The following is a 12,956-nucleotide window of genomic DNA, read 5'->3' on the forward strand; positions in this document are numbered from 1 at the left end:
TGTATGTATGTGGTGCAAATAGATTATTATTTGGTGTGTGGACCCCCAAAGATTTCGTATGTGTCCCCGTGTTTGCCGATCAACATTGGGTTTATGTAAACATTCCAAAGTTTAAGTTGTTTGCTCTAAATGTTGTAATCCCTGAACTGTTGTCCAAGTGTTGGACTGTTGGACGATACCGACTCCCTAAAGTCACCGTTGAAGAGGTCGTGATCATTGAAGTAGATCAAGAAAATCATCTGGTGATTAGGAACGAACGATCTCCTGAGAACGATTCCAACTCGCATTTTCCTTGTATTTGCAACGGCTAATTACATGTTGATAATGAAATGATCTCATGTGCTGACAAAGAATGCTACGGTAAGAAGTTTCACCGTTTGAAAAAAACCTCTTTGAAAAAAAAAGATGGCCAACAAAATTTTTCTAGTGGAGGGCTCGATAACAAAAGACACCGTAACTGTGGGCGTGGTGTTTTTCAGTTTTTGGGCAGTATATAATCGCTAGGACACAGATTCACAGAATAAAATATTAAATAGCTACGTACCATGAGAATCGTTGTAAAAGAGCATGAGCTTTCTTGGCACTGTTTGTAGTTAGGCACGTGTTGCACGCATTTCAAGGACGAATGAATGACTCACGTCTCGTTCAAGATTTTTGTATTCCTGACGACGCTTGGTGGTGTTCCTTCGCTTGTCGAAAATGTGTCGCCAACTGCGATTGGTCGAAAAAAAATTTTTGCGAAAAACTACCATTGGTCGAAAATTTTTCGTGACCTTGGCGAACTTACCGCTGGAGGCAATGCGACAAAATCTGCAAATTTACCGTTTGACGAATTCCCTGCTGAATGTTGTCATCTTTCGATCGAAAGGTACGTTTATTGCATTATGCAATGCACAGATACGTTTATAGTCTCAAAAATATCCTCAAGGTTAAGTTAGATAAATAGTATTAGGTAGACGAAGGATTCCTCCCCGCCATATCCTAAGGCCATGCCGCTGGTAGGGACAGGCCATGCGATAAATTTTTGGGTGAACCGATATTTCAAAATGATGAATTTACCTATAGAACCCTAACACTTTTTGGAAATTAAAAATCAGAAATATGAAGACTACTTCTTTATCTTTCTGATTAAAAAAATAATAAACCTCTCCTTCCGCCGCTGCCGACTACTGCGATGCGTCCCATACGATGCGCTCCGTACGCGTTTCCGTTCAGCGCCTCGATCTTGCAAAATTCTATCGAGAAGAGGTTGCACGGGAAATGCAAAACGGAGAGAAAAGTGGTTTAGAGGCATTGAAGGTAAAATATTGAAATTTATTAAATATATTGTTACTATATTTTAATTAACTCATTTTTTAAATATATTTATGATGCATTCCCCATAAACAGAGCTGTCATTGGAGATTTCAGGGTGTCAAAGGTCCAAAATAAAGGGAACTGTAAAGGAGAGAGAGCTGTCACCGGAGCTCTCATTAATCACCTCTATTCTCCTCTGTACGTGGAAATTCACAAAAAAACGTCAAAGGCAACAAAACGTCAAGAATGTGAGGATATCTACATTCCGTTGCCGGAGCAAGAACTTCAGCAAAATCGAGGTACAGTATATTTGATGCATTTGTGTTATCTATAGATGCGATGGAGAAAGTGTACCCCGGTACGTATGGAGGAAAAACTAGATGCAAAAGCATTGAAAACTACGTCACGCTGAAGTTCAACCACTGTACAGAAACAAACAAAAAATGGTTGAGAAAATACAAGGCAATCAAATATAAGTTGGCATATGAAACGGCTAAGGAAAAAATATGTCTTGTCAAATTGGACAAGGAAAACTCTTCCTTGTCCGTTTCATCTGCCAACTTAAATTTCATTTCCTTTTCCAATGCCAATTTCCATTTACTTTCAGAATGTCATCTACGCTAAGAAAATGTCATCTTGTCACCCCTAATTGTTTCCCTAAAAAAGAAATTGACACGCAATCGTGCTTAAATTGAATCCACTCCTAGAGACGAGCAGTCTGGTCTCTACTCTACGGTAGACTCCGACCCTTCAGTGGGAGTGCGTGCCAGTTTCACAGCTTTCTGATACAGCTCTCTCATCATACAGTGTTGCCAAAGACATATAAATCAACGCAGAAAAAATATATATTCTCATTTGGCAACGTTGCTTCGTGTGAGGATTCCATCTCAAGAATAAAAACTTTTCAGCATGGCCAAACTGTTATATAGAGATCTTAGAACTAATTATTTTGTTGGGGAGGACACGAAATAAATATGGGTCAACTATAGCTACGTATTTAGGGGCTGTCCATATATAACGTAACGCAATTTTTCACCTTTTTGGACCCCCCTCCCCCCCTTGTCACGGATCGTAACAAAAAAACAGACACCCCCCTTCTAATTACGTAACAAAAAACAAAACCCCCCCCCCCAGTGAATTTAAAAATACAAAATACAAAATTTTCTTGATTAAAGCCATGTATTTGATGTTACATGGTACAAACTCTTAGATAGGCTCAATAAAGAAGATGAAGGCGATAGCGGAGTAGGCTATCAAACTGAAACGAACGAAAAAACTTAATTTTCTTCCTCCCAGACACCCGTGAAATGCTCTTCCATAGTAATAACTGGCATTGGGTTGTCATCTCCGTCTTCTTCTTGGGGCAGAATGATACCAGTGACATCGAGCTCGTCTTCGTCAACCCATTCTACGTGTTCTCCATTCTCTTCATGCATAGCAATCACTGCCATTAGTTCTCGTTGCCTACGAGCTGCCACTCTCACAGGCCGAGTTCTAACTGGCACACTTTGAGTCGCGACTAAATTGGGAGATTCTCGGTGCTCGGGTAAATGTTTTTTAAGCATGACAACTGACGCGAAGTAGAGGTGGCAGATTTTGCAGCAACGATCCATTAAAGCAGTTTGAACCGATGGGCAAAATAAATCGTACGGCATCGTTTTGAATGACCGACAGGATCTTGGAAGAATTTCGTCAAACTTAATCACTTGGGTAGCGAACAATGAGGGAAACTTGTGTTTTTCAACGTCCGTTCTTTCAGGAACCAAAAGGCCATCAGCAGATTGATAAATAGGGATAGGGGGAGGAATAAAGCGCCCAGGAACGACGGTGAAATAAGAACTTCTTGGCTTGGCGCAGCATGTCACATCCAGGCATTTCACAATCTGTGTAAAGTATTGACTCGTTCGCACGTGCTGAGAAAACCATTTCGAATCTTTTGTCACAAAATTCTCTACTTTTAGCTCAGAGCTTTTTGGATCAATATAGTTGGCAATAGTTGGAAAGTTGTCGATATTCACTGAAGACCAAATTTCTGCCAAAGTTTTCCCAGCAAACCCAAAGTTTTCTAGTTCTTTCTTCTTGTCAATAGTGCGGCCTTGACTATCAAGATGACTGCCGTAGTGTTCATGAGGAAGGATGACACCTGATAATTCTTTACTTAAAGGCGCCATACGCCTCTAGCCGATTAAAAGCACTGCGGCCCGGGGCATTTGTTGCAATGAAAATAGCATCCGATCCATGTTTTTCAAAGTGGTGGATGGCAACTTGGATCACCTTCTGATATCGAGGATTTTCGTCTGGGCCGCCGTCGACGGTGAAAATAATAACAGGCTTGATTGATCTGTCGATTCCAGACTTCGAAAAGGTGTCAAATTCCGGAAGCTGAAGAAGTTTCTCAAAATCAAGGCCATGAGCCAAAGCGGACGACGATGCGTGCTTACCAGAGCGAATAGCCACATACGTGGGGCCTGAATAGGTCACGCTCTCGGGATTTCCGATTCCATTTTGTTTAATCTGAATTGCTGCATACACGGATGGAATAAGCTTGTGTTTTGAGGCCACAACCCAATCATGGTCGGGCAAGCTTACTCTGTATTCTACGTGCATCAATAACGGAGCCTGTTTATTTGCAGCCGTTAGTCCAATGGGAACTCGTGATTTGTCGTCTTGGCTTAAAAAAAAGACTTCGTTAGGGCCCAGTATTGACGCGAGTTCTTCGAGATGTTTGATAGTCGCGGTGCAAAAATGCATATCAATATGTTTTGAATGGGCGTCGTTTTGCGCACGAATCAAACGAACTGGGACGGTTTCAACGTGCCTCTTTCCTTCCAAGTTTGAGCTTCTTTTTGGTAATAAGCGAAGATATACTCCACTACGACTTATTTTGAATCCATCAGATACCAATTGGTCAGTCAGCTCTTGCAAAGTCTTAATGCTTCGGTAAACATCACTTTGTCGTTTTTCGTGCGCGGCTGAACCATACAACGCAATGTCAACAATTGCTTTCAGTAAATCAGGTTGTTCAATTTCTAATCGAGGGCGTCCACTTTTCCCTCTCACTTTCAACGCCTTTGATATCTCTTGATTAGTTTCACACAGTTTAGCAAGTTTTTTTTCCGCTCATTTCTAAACTTTTGTTGCCGTTGTTGGGCATCAATTTTTTTCTTTAACAAATCTTCCAGTTGATCTTTTTCTTTCTTCTTTTTCTTCAATTCGACTTCTTGATCCCCAGTGAGTTGGCCACACGATCGTCTCTTATACAAGCCTACCAGATCTCCATTTATCAATCCGATTTGTTTTTTTATTTCGTCTTGAACTTTAGCTTTTACAACATTTTTCGCGCTTGTAGCTGCTGAGCTGCTTGAATCGCTAGGAACTGGGGCATCTTTTTCGTCACCACTGCTAATGGGTTCTTTAAATTGATCTGAGTCGGGGGAAAATTCAATGGGAATTTGCGATATAGTTTTTTCAAAACCTGATGCTTCAGATTTCTTCGGTAAAGTTCCCCAGAATTTGCACAATGCTCCTTTATTTTTAAGTGCCAAAGATTTGTACTGATTTAATAGTGATTCAACTTTTTGGGGCAAGTCGGCATCCTTCTTGATTCCGTTCCATATTTCAGTTATATGATTTTGGCAAACTTGTCTAGTTTTGTTAGGGTGAGCCTCAACGTACGATTGGAAAAGAGAAGTATATAATTTGTTTTTATACATTTTGTTTGGAAAAAGAGCTCGCTAAATGATGACTGGCATAACGCAAAGTCTGAACTGCAATGACGACAATCATTGAAAACCTATTTCGACATTCCCCTGAGGGCTTTGCTCGATCATTAGCTTCTCGAGCTTAGCACTCAGGGGAATTGTATTTCCTGTGTTTATTCGTGGGAAACAAAAAACTTAACAGACGAACCATTTTAGTTACATTTTAGCGTGGGAAATCGATATTTTTGCCACTGTTTTAACTTTTTTTAATTGAAAAAAATTTTCGGCCTTGCTACGTAACGTTTTCAAAACTCCCCCCCCCTGCCCCCTGTAACATTTCGTAACACTTTTTGCAACCCCCTCCCCCCCCCCCTCATCGCGTTACGTAATATATGGACAGCCCCTTACGTGTGAGCTGGTTAGGGTTCACTTAATAATCGAAGAATTCCGAAGTATGAGTTTGTCAGTTCAAAATTCAAATCTTGGTGAGGAGGTTGGTGGGAGCAAGTATTTTTCAATGTATAGATTACCGAAAATTTTCACTGGCGGAAATATTTGTTGCTCAAAGTTTGAGATTGCAAAATTAATAAAAAACAGTAATGAAAAAAATTGTGGATGATAGTATACTCATCTTTCACGAGCGTTGTCATCGTTTTCCTGTCAAGTAAGTTTTGTCATGTCTGATGTTTTCTTGTAATGTGCTTTCCTGTCAAGAATTATTAAACATAAATTTCGCTTTACTTATCAATGGAATATCTGTGTATTTGTATTATTTGGTACCCAAAGCACATTACAAGAAAACATCAGATATGACAAAACTTACTTGACAGTAAAACGATGACAACGCTCGTGGTGGGAATTGTTGTAAACTTACTTTTAATAAGACAAAATCATAGACTAAGTTTAAGTATGAATAACTAAAGAAAAAGTCCTATTAACGCCATAATTCAACGATCGATTCTTATACGCTAGGATGTTCTTTATTTTTTAATAACAATAGAAAAAATTTAGGTCCTATAGTTTATAAGTTATCGTCACTTTACTTAGGGACTATCGGGCATAAGAGACCGTGTTAAACCTTTTTGGCGGCACTGTAAAATTTTTAAAAATGTATACAACTTCTAAATTATACAACTACAATACCGTTCGACAGAAAAAATTCATATTTGGTGGTATGATGTAGCCTATCACAAGGTATCATTTCATTTTTTTTTTTTATATTTTTAATTTGGTATTAATTTAATAGTTAAATGAAATGTTTTATTTAAATTCAATATTTTTAATATTAAATATAATTATTTCTTCGGGGGGTTTTGAACAAGTATTTATTACCTTGATAATAATAAAGCTCATTTAAAAAATCAATTCTTGCAATTTGTTCTAGGTTAACATAGCCTTTTGGCATAACTTTACTCCACTATGGCGGAAGACAGCCAAAGCATACGAGTTCTTTGCACCTCGGGCTTCAAAATACTGGTCGCAAGACTATAAAAGAGGGCCTTTTAGCATGTCCTTCGGTCTAAAGGTCCTTCGGTCTAAAGTGAAGGCCAAGAACGTGCTCTTTCGGCTGTCATCCGCCAGGATCTCCATTCTTCCCTTCCTTGACTGTCCTTCTTTTCGTACCCTTTTCTTATGGCCAACGCCAATGCTTCTGGGTTGTATTTGCACCAAACTGGTTTAAAACCCATCCAAGATGGCAACCAACCTCGACCACTCTATAATTTGTTTAGGAAATATTTCACGTTTAAATACTAGCGATATTTTTACTCAATAACTATCAAATTTTCCCCTGCAATAGTCAGCAAACACGTTTTTTTTACATTTATGTTTCTTTACACCTTCACAATCTATTTGAAGTCAGAATTGTCACGCAAATTCCAGTTGGACGATAAATTAGCCAACTAGTGCATTTGAATATGCTTAAAAAAAATTTTATGATTTGATTATAGAGTCAAGCGGACTTTTCAAAATTTCAAACCTTCGCGCCAGGCGAACGCACAATTTATTTTTATTTTTTCAAAATCGGTCGAGTAAAATTTTTCGTTTTTGTTGGAATTGGAATGGAAAAAACCTAGTGGGCGATCAATTCCGTGACGGTCTTAATCAGAGCCATTTACTGTAAATGGCTCTGACTTAATGCTTCTATTATTTGTACCTGGACGTCGATCAAACATAGACAATTAAGTTAAATCTTTAGGGTGGCTATGTATTTTGACCACCAGTGGCTACAGGACATGTTTCCAGCCGACTGAAGGGAACCATCAAAGAAACCTCATGATCTTATCAGAATTTTTTTTCAAAACATGGAAAAACAAGAAGAAGATTCAAATTAAGAGTTTAAAAGATTTACACGGTAGAGTACACCGCCAGAAATCCCGGAAGAGTAATATTTTCATCCGATGTAAATCTGACGAGCATTTCGTTTGAGGAGGAGTTGACGGCGAAAGGTGTCGAAGATAATCCAGATTTATCAAGGAGCAGTGGAGAATTAACCGTGGGGCCATCGTAAACCTAGAAGGTAAATTTGTTAAAATCCATTTTCTTTTTTAAAAATCTAAAGGCTGGATAGTTGGGGCTTTTTATTGTTCCTATCATCCCGACTAAGTTTGTGGTGGTAGAAACCTTAGATATCTACATATTTTAGTAAGTTTGGGTTATTTTGAAAGATTGCCTGAAATTGAAATTAATTTTATACATACGGTAGTCACGCTCCAGTTCCTACTGCTGCAAGATACTTTCGGCCGAGTAAAGCGGATCATCATTTTCTGGCTGACGGAATAGACGACACTTTTGGCTTGAGCTGGTTTAGAAGAATCCAATTCATCGTACAACACTTGACCTGATGAGTTCCAACCGTCGTAGACCTTAGAAAAAGAATAAGGTAAGAGCAGAAAACAGTTAAATCTAAATAGAAAATATGCCGTACAGTCATGATGGGAAGCTCAGAAGGAAGCGTAGAGAGAACCGTAAAAGGAAGAGATCTGACGGTCGGGGCGCTATTTCTCTTTACAAATATGACTCCGTCGCTTTGCCGAGCTTCCACGAACCAGAAACATTCGTCAAAATTGTTATTATTATTAGACAAATAATTCGGCGAGGATACCGAACCGTCCCCATAGACATAACCTCCGCACCCTGTTACGGAAAATTGGCATACATAAGTTATTTACATTCAAAATATCTTTTTCAATCTAAAATTGATGCAAACCTGGAACGAGCGGTTTCTCCATGTTGTCCATCTGTGAACACAATAATGTAGAATCATCATCGATATGCATTGTGCTTGGCATGCGATTTCGTGATTAATAAGACGAACACTTGTGTGGGACACGCTAATGCCGTAGCTTTTGTCGTAATAAGAAGGAAATTCCACATACAGATTATTGGCTGACGATCGAATGGAGGAAGGTTTAGTAGATCCGCTTTGTGACAAAAGAAGAGGACTGGTCGAATAGGGCCCATCGTAAACCTTTATCGAATATGCAACGCAATTAATTTTCTCCCGTGCCATCTTGAGAATTCAGATGGCATTTCGTATTTCCTACCTTCACTAAATGGTTTTCTTTAGTGTTGAACATACTGAAAGATAGCCAAATGATTTGGTTGCTTTGTACCGATATTGCGACGATAGTTTTTTGGGCGGCATTTTTAAATACGTTATCCGAATCGATAGTCAAAGAAGAGAAACTTCCGTAAGTGTCCTTTAGCTCACTGCACGACTTGGCGTATTCTTAAACGTGGAAATACAAAGGGTATTATTTGATGAAATTATTGAGCTTTTCCTTTTCAATTACCACAATCATAGTGTTCATCAGAACCGTCAACACAGTCGTAGTTGCCATCGCACACTTTTTCTTTGGAAATGCATTGTCGACCACACTTAAATCCAGCGATGCACTGTAGGTTGCACAAAAGGCCCGTATTAAACAGGAAATAGTGAGAATACTGTAATGTGTGTGAATTCCCGTGAATTCCTCTAAATAATATCTACATTGCCATCACAGTTCTCCTCGTCGACTCCAGAAGCGCAGTCCGTGTGTCCATCGCAAATTTGATTTCTATTCAGGCAACCAGGCTGAGTAACACCGCGAGAACGCAAATAATATTGCTGCTGCTGATTGCGATAAACAATGTTCATGCAATAAAAACCCTCAGATTCCGAGCAATAGCGAAAATAATATTTATTATCTATCGGGCGACGTCCTATAAAACAGAAAATTGATAACTGATTATTCTTTATAGAAAAGGCATTTGTGGAAAAGGACCTTGTTGGGACGTGAATGTCTCCCAAAAATGTGGCGCGCTACTCCAAGTCTTGGAATACTCTGATTTCATTTCAAATGCGTACTTCCTACAAGCGTCCAACGACGTCCATTTCACCGGGCATGTGTGATCGGCAGATAAAGTAAGTGAGAACAGATTCTTTTCATTCCTCTGTTGGTCCAGACAAGTGCGGGGAAACTTCAAGTGCGGGTTCAACTTCTTCTGTAGCATTCACTTTTCCATCCTTGATATAAATTCAAAGTTATGATATGATTAAATATAAAAAACTGAGTTTCAGTGAGCTGTAGGCCTACAAGGAAAGTCTTTAAATTAAAGGATGTCAGTTGAGTTGCGCAACCGGAATTGTCTTTCCAATTTAAAGACAACGAACTCGAACTAGTGGCAACGCTTAACAGCGATTTCATATCGATTGAGTTGCCATTCTGAATTAAAAAATTAATTTAAGTTTGGCTTTGATTGCATTTGATAGATCTGTACTCAACTGTGGAAGGAGTAACAATTTCGGTGGTAAGTGGTCTCCCCTTGAGTGACTCATAATTCGGAATAAGTTCAATCTTGTAAGACCGACACTCGATCAGAACATTCGTTAGCTCGAAGTGGCAATCGCTTTCCTTAGTCGGGTCGTCAGATTTCGTGGGCGAGTGTATGACAAAAGAGAAGATGGAGTTGTATTTCTCGGTCAAGCATTTCCTTGGGATGGACAAGTACGTCTCTGCTGACGAAGGAGTGTCGGATTCAAAGACTCGAATCCAGACACCAGAATTGTATGCGATACATTCGGGGAATAGTGGGGTCCATTCTATTTCAATAGATTTGTTTCTGCTTAACGAGGCGTTAATATTCCCAGAAAGATTGGGCTCTTCTTCATAATAATTAGAATTACTGTTTGTGTTGATAGTCGTGTTGTAGCTAAAATCAGGATGAATTGTTGAATTTTCAGTAACGCCTTGGGATACTAGAGGTGACGATAGAATAACACGCAGGGCTGCATTCTGCTCCAGAATTGCAGTTATCGGTGCGAATATTTCGTTCTTCTGACTTGCCAAGGCTGACACGATGCTCTTCACGGCCGATTCCAAGGCTTCGAGACGATCCTGCAACTGTTGACATTCCGTCGAATCCCATCCAGCTGAACCTTCAATTGTTTGGAGACCGTCTGCATTGTCTTCCGCTTCACTTTCTGGCTTTCCCAACGCAGTAAGGACAACTACTAAAAATAGCTTACTGAACCAACGGCTCATGATTTATCAAAATTAAAATAATCCTAACACTCACTAAAAAATAATACACTTTCTATGCGCGTCGGCTAATACAAAAAATGACGGACGTAAAGAAAATCCATTTCCGCTTGAGTTTTGAAATAGGCAAAGAGTAGTCGGACTTTTGCTCCTGGTTTAACTGTGATGCTCCAACGACAGTCGGTTAAGTCGGGAAAAAACCTGCACCGGATAATTTGGACTTTGGATGATTCCATTGGCTCCGTTCAAATCGTGTTTGCATTCTGGCGTGGAAATCTGTGATGGAAATTTAAATATGATTTCTAATTGTGTTTCCATTTGGAAATATAAGTTGATATACTTTAGAGACTGTCCAAAAGAAGGCAACGTTTTCTTTAACGACTTTCGGTGGTTTGAAATGAACCAGCATTTTTTTGCTGATTGAGTACATTGCTATATTTGTCATTGAATTATTCCGGTCGTGAAGTACATGGCCGGAAGTGCTCCATCCATCGTATATCTGGGAGATTAAATGTTGAACCGATTTTTCTATCAAGAATTTTTCATCTCATTAAATTAAAATAAGAGCAACTTACGATTATGGAAGGCAAATTTTCCGGCGAAGGGAAAACACAGCTGGATTAGAATAGTAATCAACATAACTGGGTGTAGATCTATAAAAATATGGTAAAGTAGTCGCGGTAATCGTTTCGTATTTTGAATACAATTTGCCGCGAGATTACACCCATATAGGAATTGTTTCGGACAGTAGGATCGTTTGCTTGAAGAGATGATGCGGATTTGGAGTTAGTTAGCAGGATGGCTAAGTATCAGTATCAGTATCCTCATTGGTCGTTGCTTCGATGTACCAAAAACAGTCGGAGATATCGGTGTTGTTGACCACATAATTTGGAATCGGAATGACTCCATCACCGTAAATATAACCACCACAGCCTTTCAATGAATTTCATTTATAACAAATTTATGTGCATATACTGTAAAATTTAACTGAACACACCTGGAACGAATGTTTCGTCCGTGCTGTTTACCTAAAACCCAAGTAATTGGATTCAAGTTTCCTCTTCGCTTATAAGCTTAACTTTAACTAATACACTGGTGTAAAAAGCTAAAATGCCATAATCTGTCTGGTGGTAAGATGGGAATTCCACATACAATTCGTTAGATGACGATCGTACAGAGAATGGCTTAACTGATCCGCTAGTCGATAATAACAGTAGAGGACTGGTTGAGTAAGGTCCGTCGTAAATCTGGGAAATATTCAAATGAGTTGGAGTTTTGGCGGAAGTTTGAAAAAATTATTACATTCACGAAATGGCGCTGCTCCAGAGTGACACACTTTTTAAATGTCAGCTAAATTTTCTGATTGGGCTGCACAGATATCAAAAGTGTAGTTTTCAGAGTATAGAATCAAAAGCTCTTTCCGAATGGATGTCGTCCGCCGGTCTAGGAACTCGCTCCAAAAGGAATTTCCTTTCCGGATTTTATTGGTTGAGATATGACTGATTTAGTGAAAGGATAATTTAGCTGGTTTCCCTCCCTGGCTTGCAGCCATTTTTTCGTACGGTCCGCTGCGCTCCTGGCGGAAGCCAGCAGAAGGTCTTATATATCGGCCTTCACATTAGACCCATTGCATTTATACAGGCCTTCATATATAGTGAACCCAGAATTCTTATTGGCCGATGTATAAGACCTTCTGCTGGCATCCACCAGGAGCGCAGCGGACCGTACGAAAAAATGGCTGCAAGCCAGGGAGGGAAACCAGCTAAATTATCCTTTCACTAAATCAGTCATATCTCAACCAATAAAATCCGGAAAGGAAATTCCTTTTGGATTTCGGTGGTTGAGTATACATTAAACATTTTTAAAAAATTAGTTTTTTCCCCAGCTCCCCCGCTTTTCCGAAAATGGATGTCAAAGCCCCCCCACTTTCTGACAAAATTCAAAAACCCAAACTTTAGAGCAAAATAACTCCTTAACGGGTGAGAATTTTGTAATTCTGCAAACGCAGGTAAATCCGGCGTGCGAAGACAAACATGCATATATTTTTTTTATATTTTTAAGGCCTTTTCCGGATTTAGATCTGGAAAGCCCCTCCATGATTTCGGTCTACTTGAATCGTGGATCGCTTGTTAAAAAATTCATTTGACAATGGACGTTAATCAGGAATTTTTAAAGATATAAAAACAATTGGGAATTAATCAATGAATTGATTATTTGTTTTTACCGGATTTGAGATTCGAACCCCATACTCAAGGATCACGCGCATTCCAATCTAGCATTTAACCTCGGAGCTACGATTTGTTACAAAGGAAGTCTGCGATAGAGTATTGTAGAGTATAGACAAAGTCCCCCATTCGGCTGTCCCAATTAGCATCATAGCACCTTATGGCAGAAAAACTGCAACTATTTTTTCAAAAAAATTATCGGTTTTTCGTTC

General features: G+C 39.3%; 2 protein-coding genes and 1 long non-coding RNA gene across 4 annotated transcripts; all 3 read right to left on the minus strand.

Annotated features, from left to right (window-relative positions):
* Window positions 1-1,543: 1,543 nt before the first annotated feature.
* On the minus strand, window positions 1,544-10,576 carry LOC124343727. The gene is made up of 2 exons (XM_046797186.1): window positions 10,165-10,576; window positions 1,544-1,849 (listed from the first exon to the last, which is right to left on the minus strand). The coding sequence occupies exons 1-2, from the start codon at window positions 10,520-10,522 to the stop codon at window positions 1,695-1,697; spliced, it is 513 nt and encodes a 170-aa protein (XP_046653142.1). The 5' UTR covers window positions 10,523-10,576; the 3' UTR covers window positions 1,544-1,694.
* LOC124343220 lies at window positions 7,195-10,156 on the minus strand. 2 transcript variants are annotated; one of them, XM_046796471.1, is made up of 11 exons: window positions 9,764-10,156; window positions 9,575-9,703; window positions 9,263-9,504; window positions 8,989-9,200; window positions 8,792-8,894; window positions 8,543-8,727; window positions 8,314-8,466; window positions 8,206-8,236; window positions 7,924-8,132; window positions 7,697-7,861; window positions 7,195-7,508 (listed from the first exon to the last, which is right to left on the minus strand). In XM_046796471.1, the coding sequence occupies exons 3-11, from the start codon at window positions 9,489-9,491 to the stop codon at window positions 7,344-7,346; spliced, it is 1,452 nt and encodes a 483-aa protein (XP_046652427.1). In that variant the 5' UTR covers window positions 9,492-9,504; window positions 9,575-9,703; window positions 9,764-10,156; the 3' UTR covers window positions 7,195-7,343. The 2 variants fall into 2 exon arrangements, with proteins under 2 accessions (XP_046652427.1, XP_046652435.1); XM_046796479.1 differs by lacking the exons at window positions 9,575-9,703; window positions 9,764-10,156 and having other exon boundaries at window positions 9,263-9,506.
* A 751-nt stretch (window positions 10,577-11,327) lies between the features above and the next one.
* LOC124343945 lies at window positions 11,328-11,930 on the minus strand. The gene is made up of 4 exons (XR_006919471.1): window positions 11,822-11,930; window positions 11,611-11,766; window positions 11,517-11,547; window positions 11,328-11,452 (listed from the first exon to the last, which is right to left on the minus strand). It is a non-coding gene; the product is annotated as an uncharacterized LOC124343945 (long non-coding RNA).
* Window positions 11,931-12,956: the final 1,026 nt, after the last annotated feature.

This window comes from Daphnia pulicaria, chromosome 1 (genome assembly GCF_021234035.1).
Source record: "Daphnia pulicaria isolate SC F1-1A chromosome 1, SC_F0-13Bv2, whole genome shotgun sequence".
Lineage (NCBI taxonomy): Eukaryota > Metazoa > Arthropoda > Branchiopoda > Diplostraca > Daphniidae > Daphnia > Daphnia pulicaria.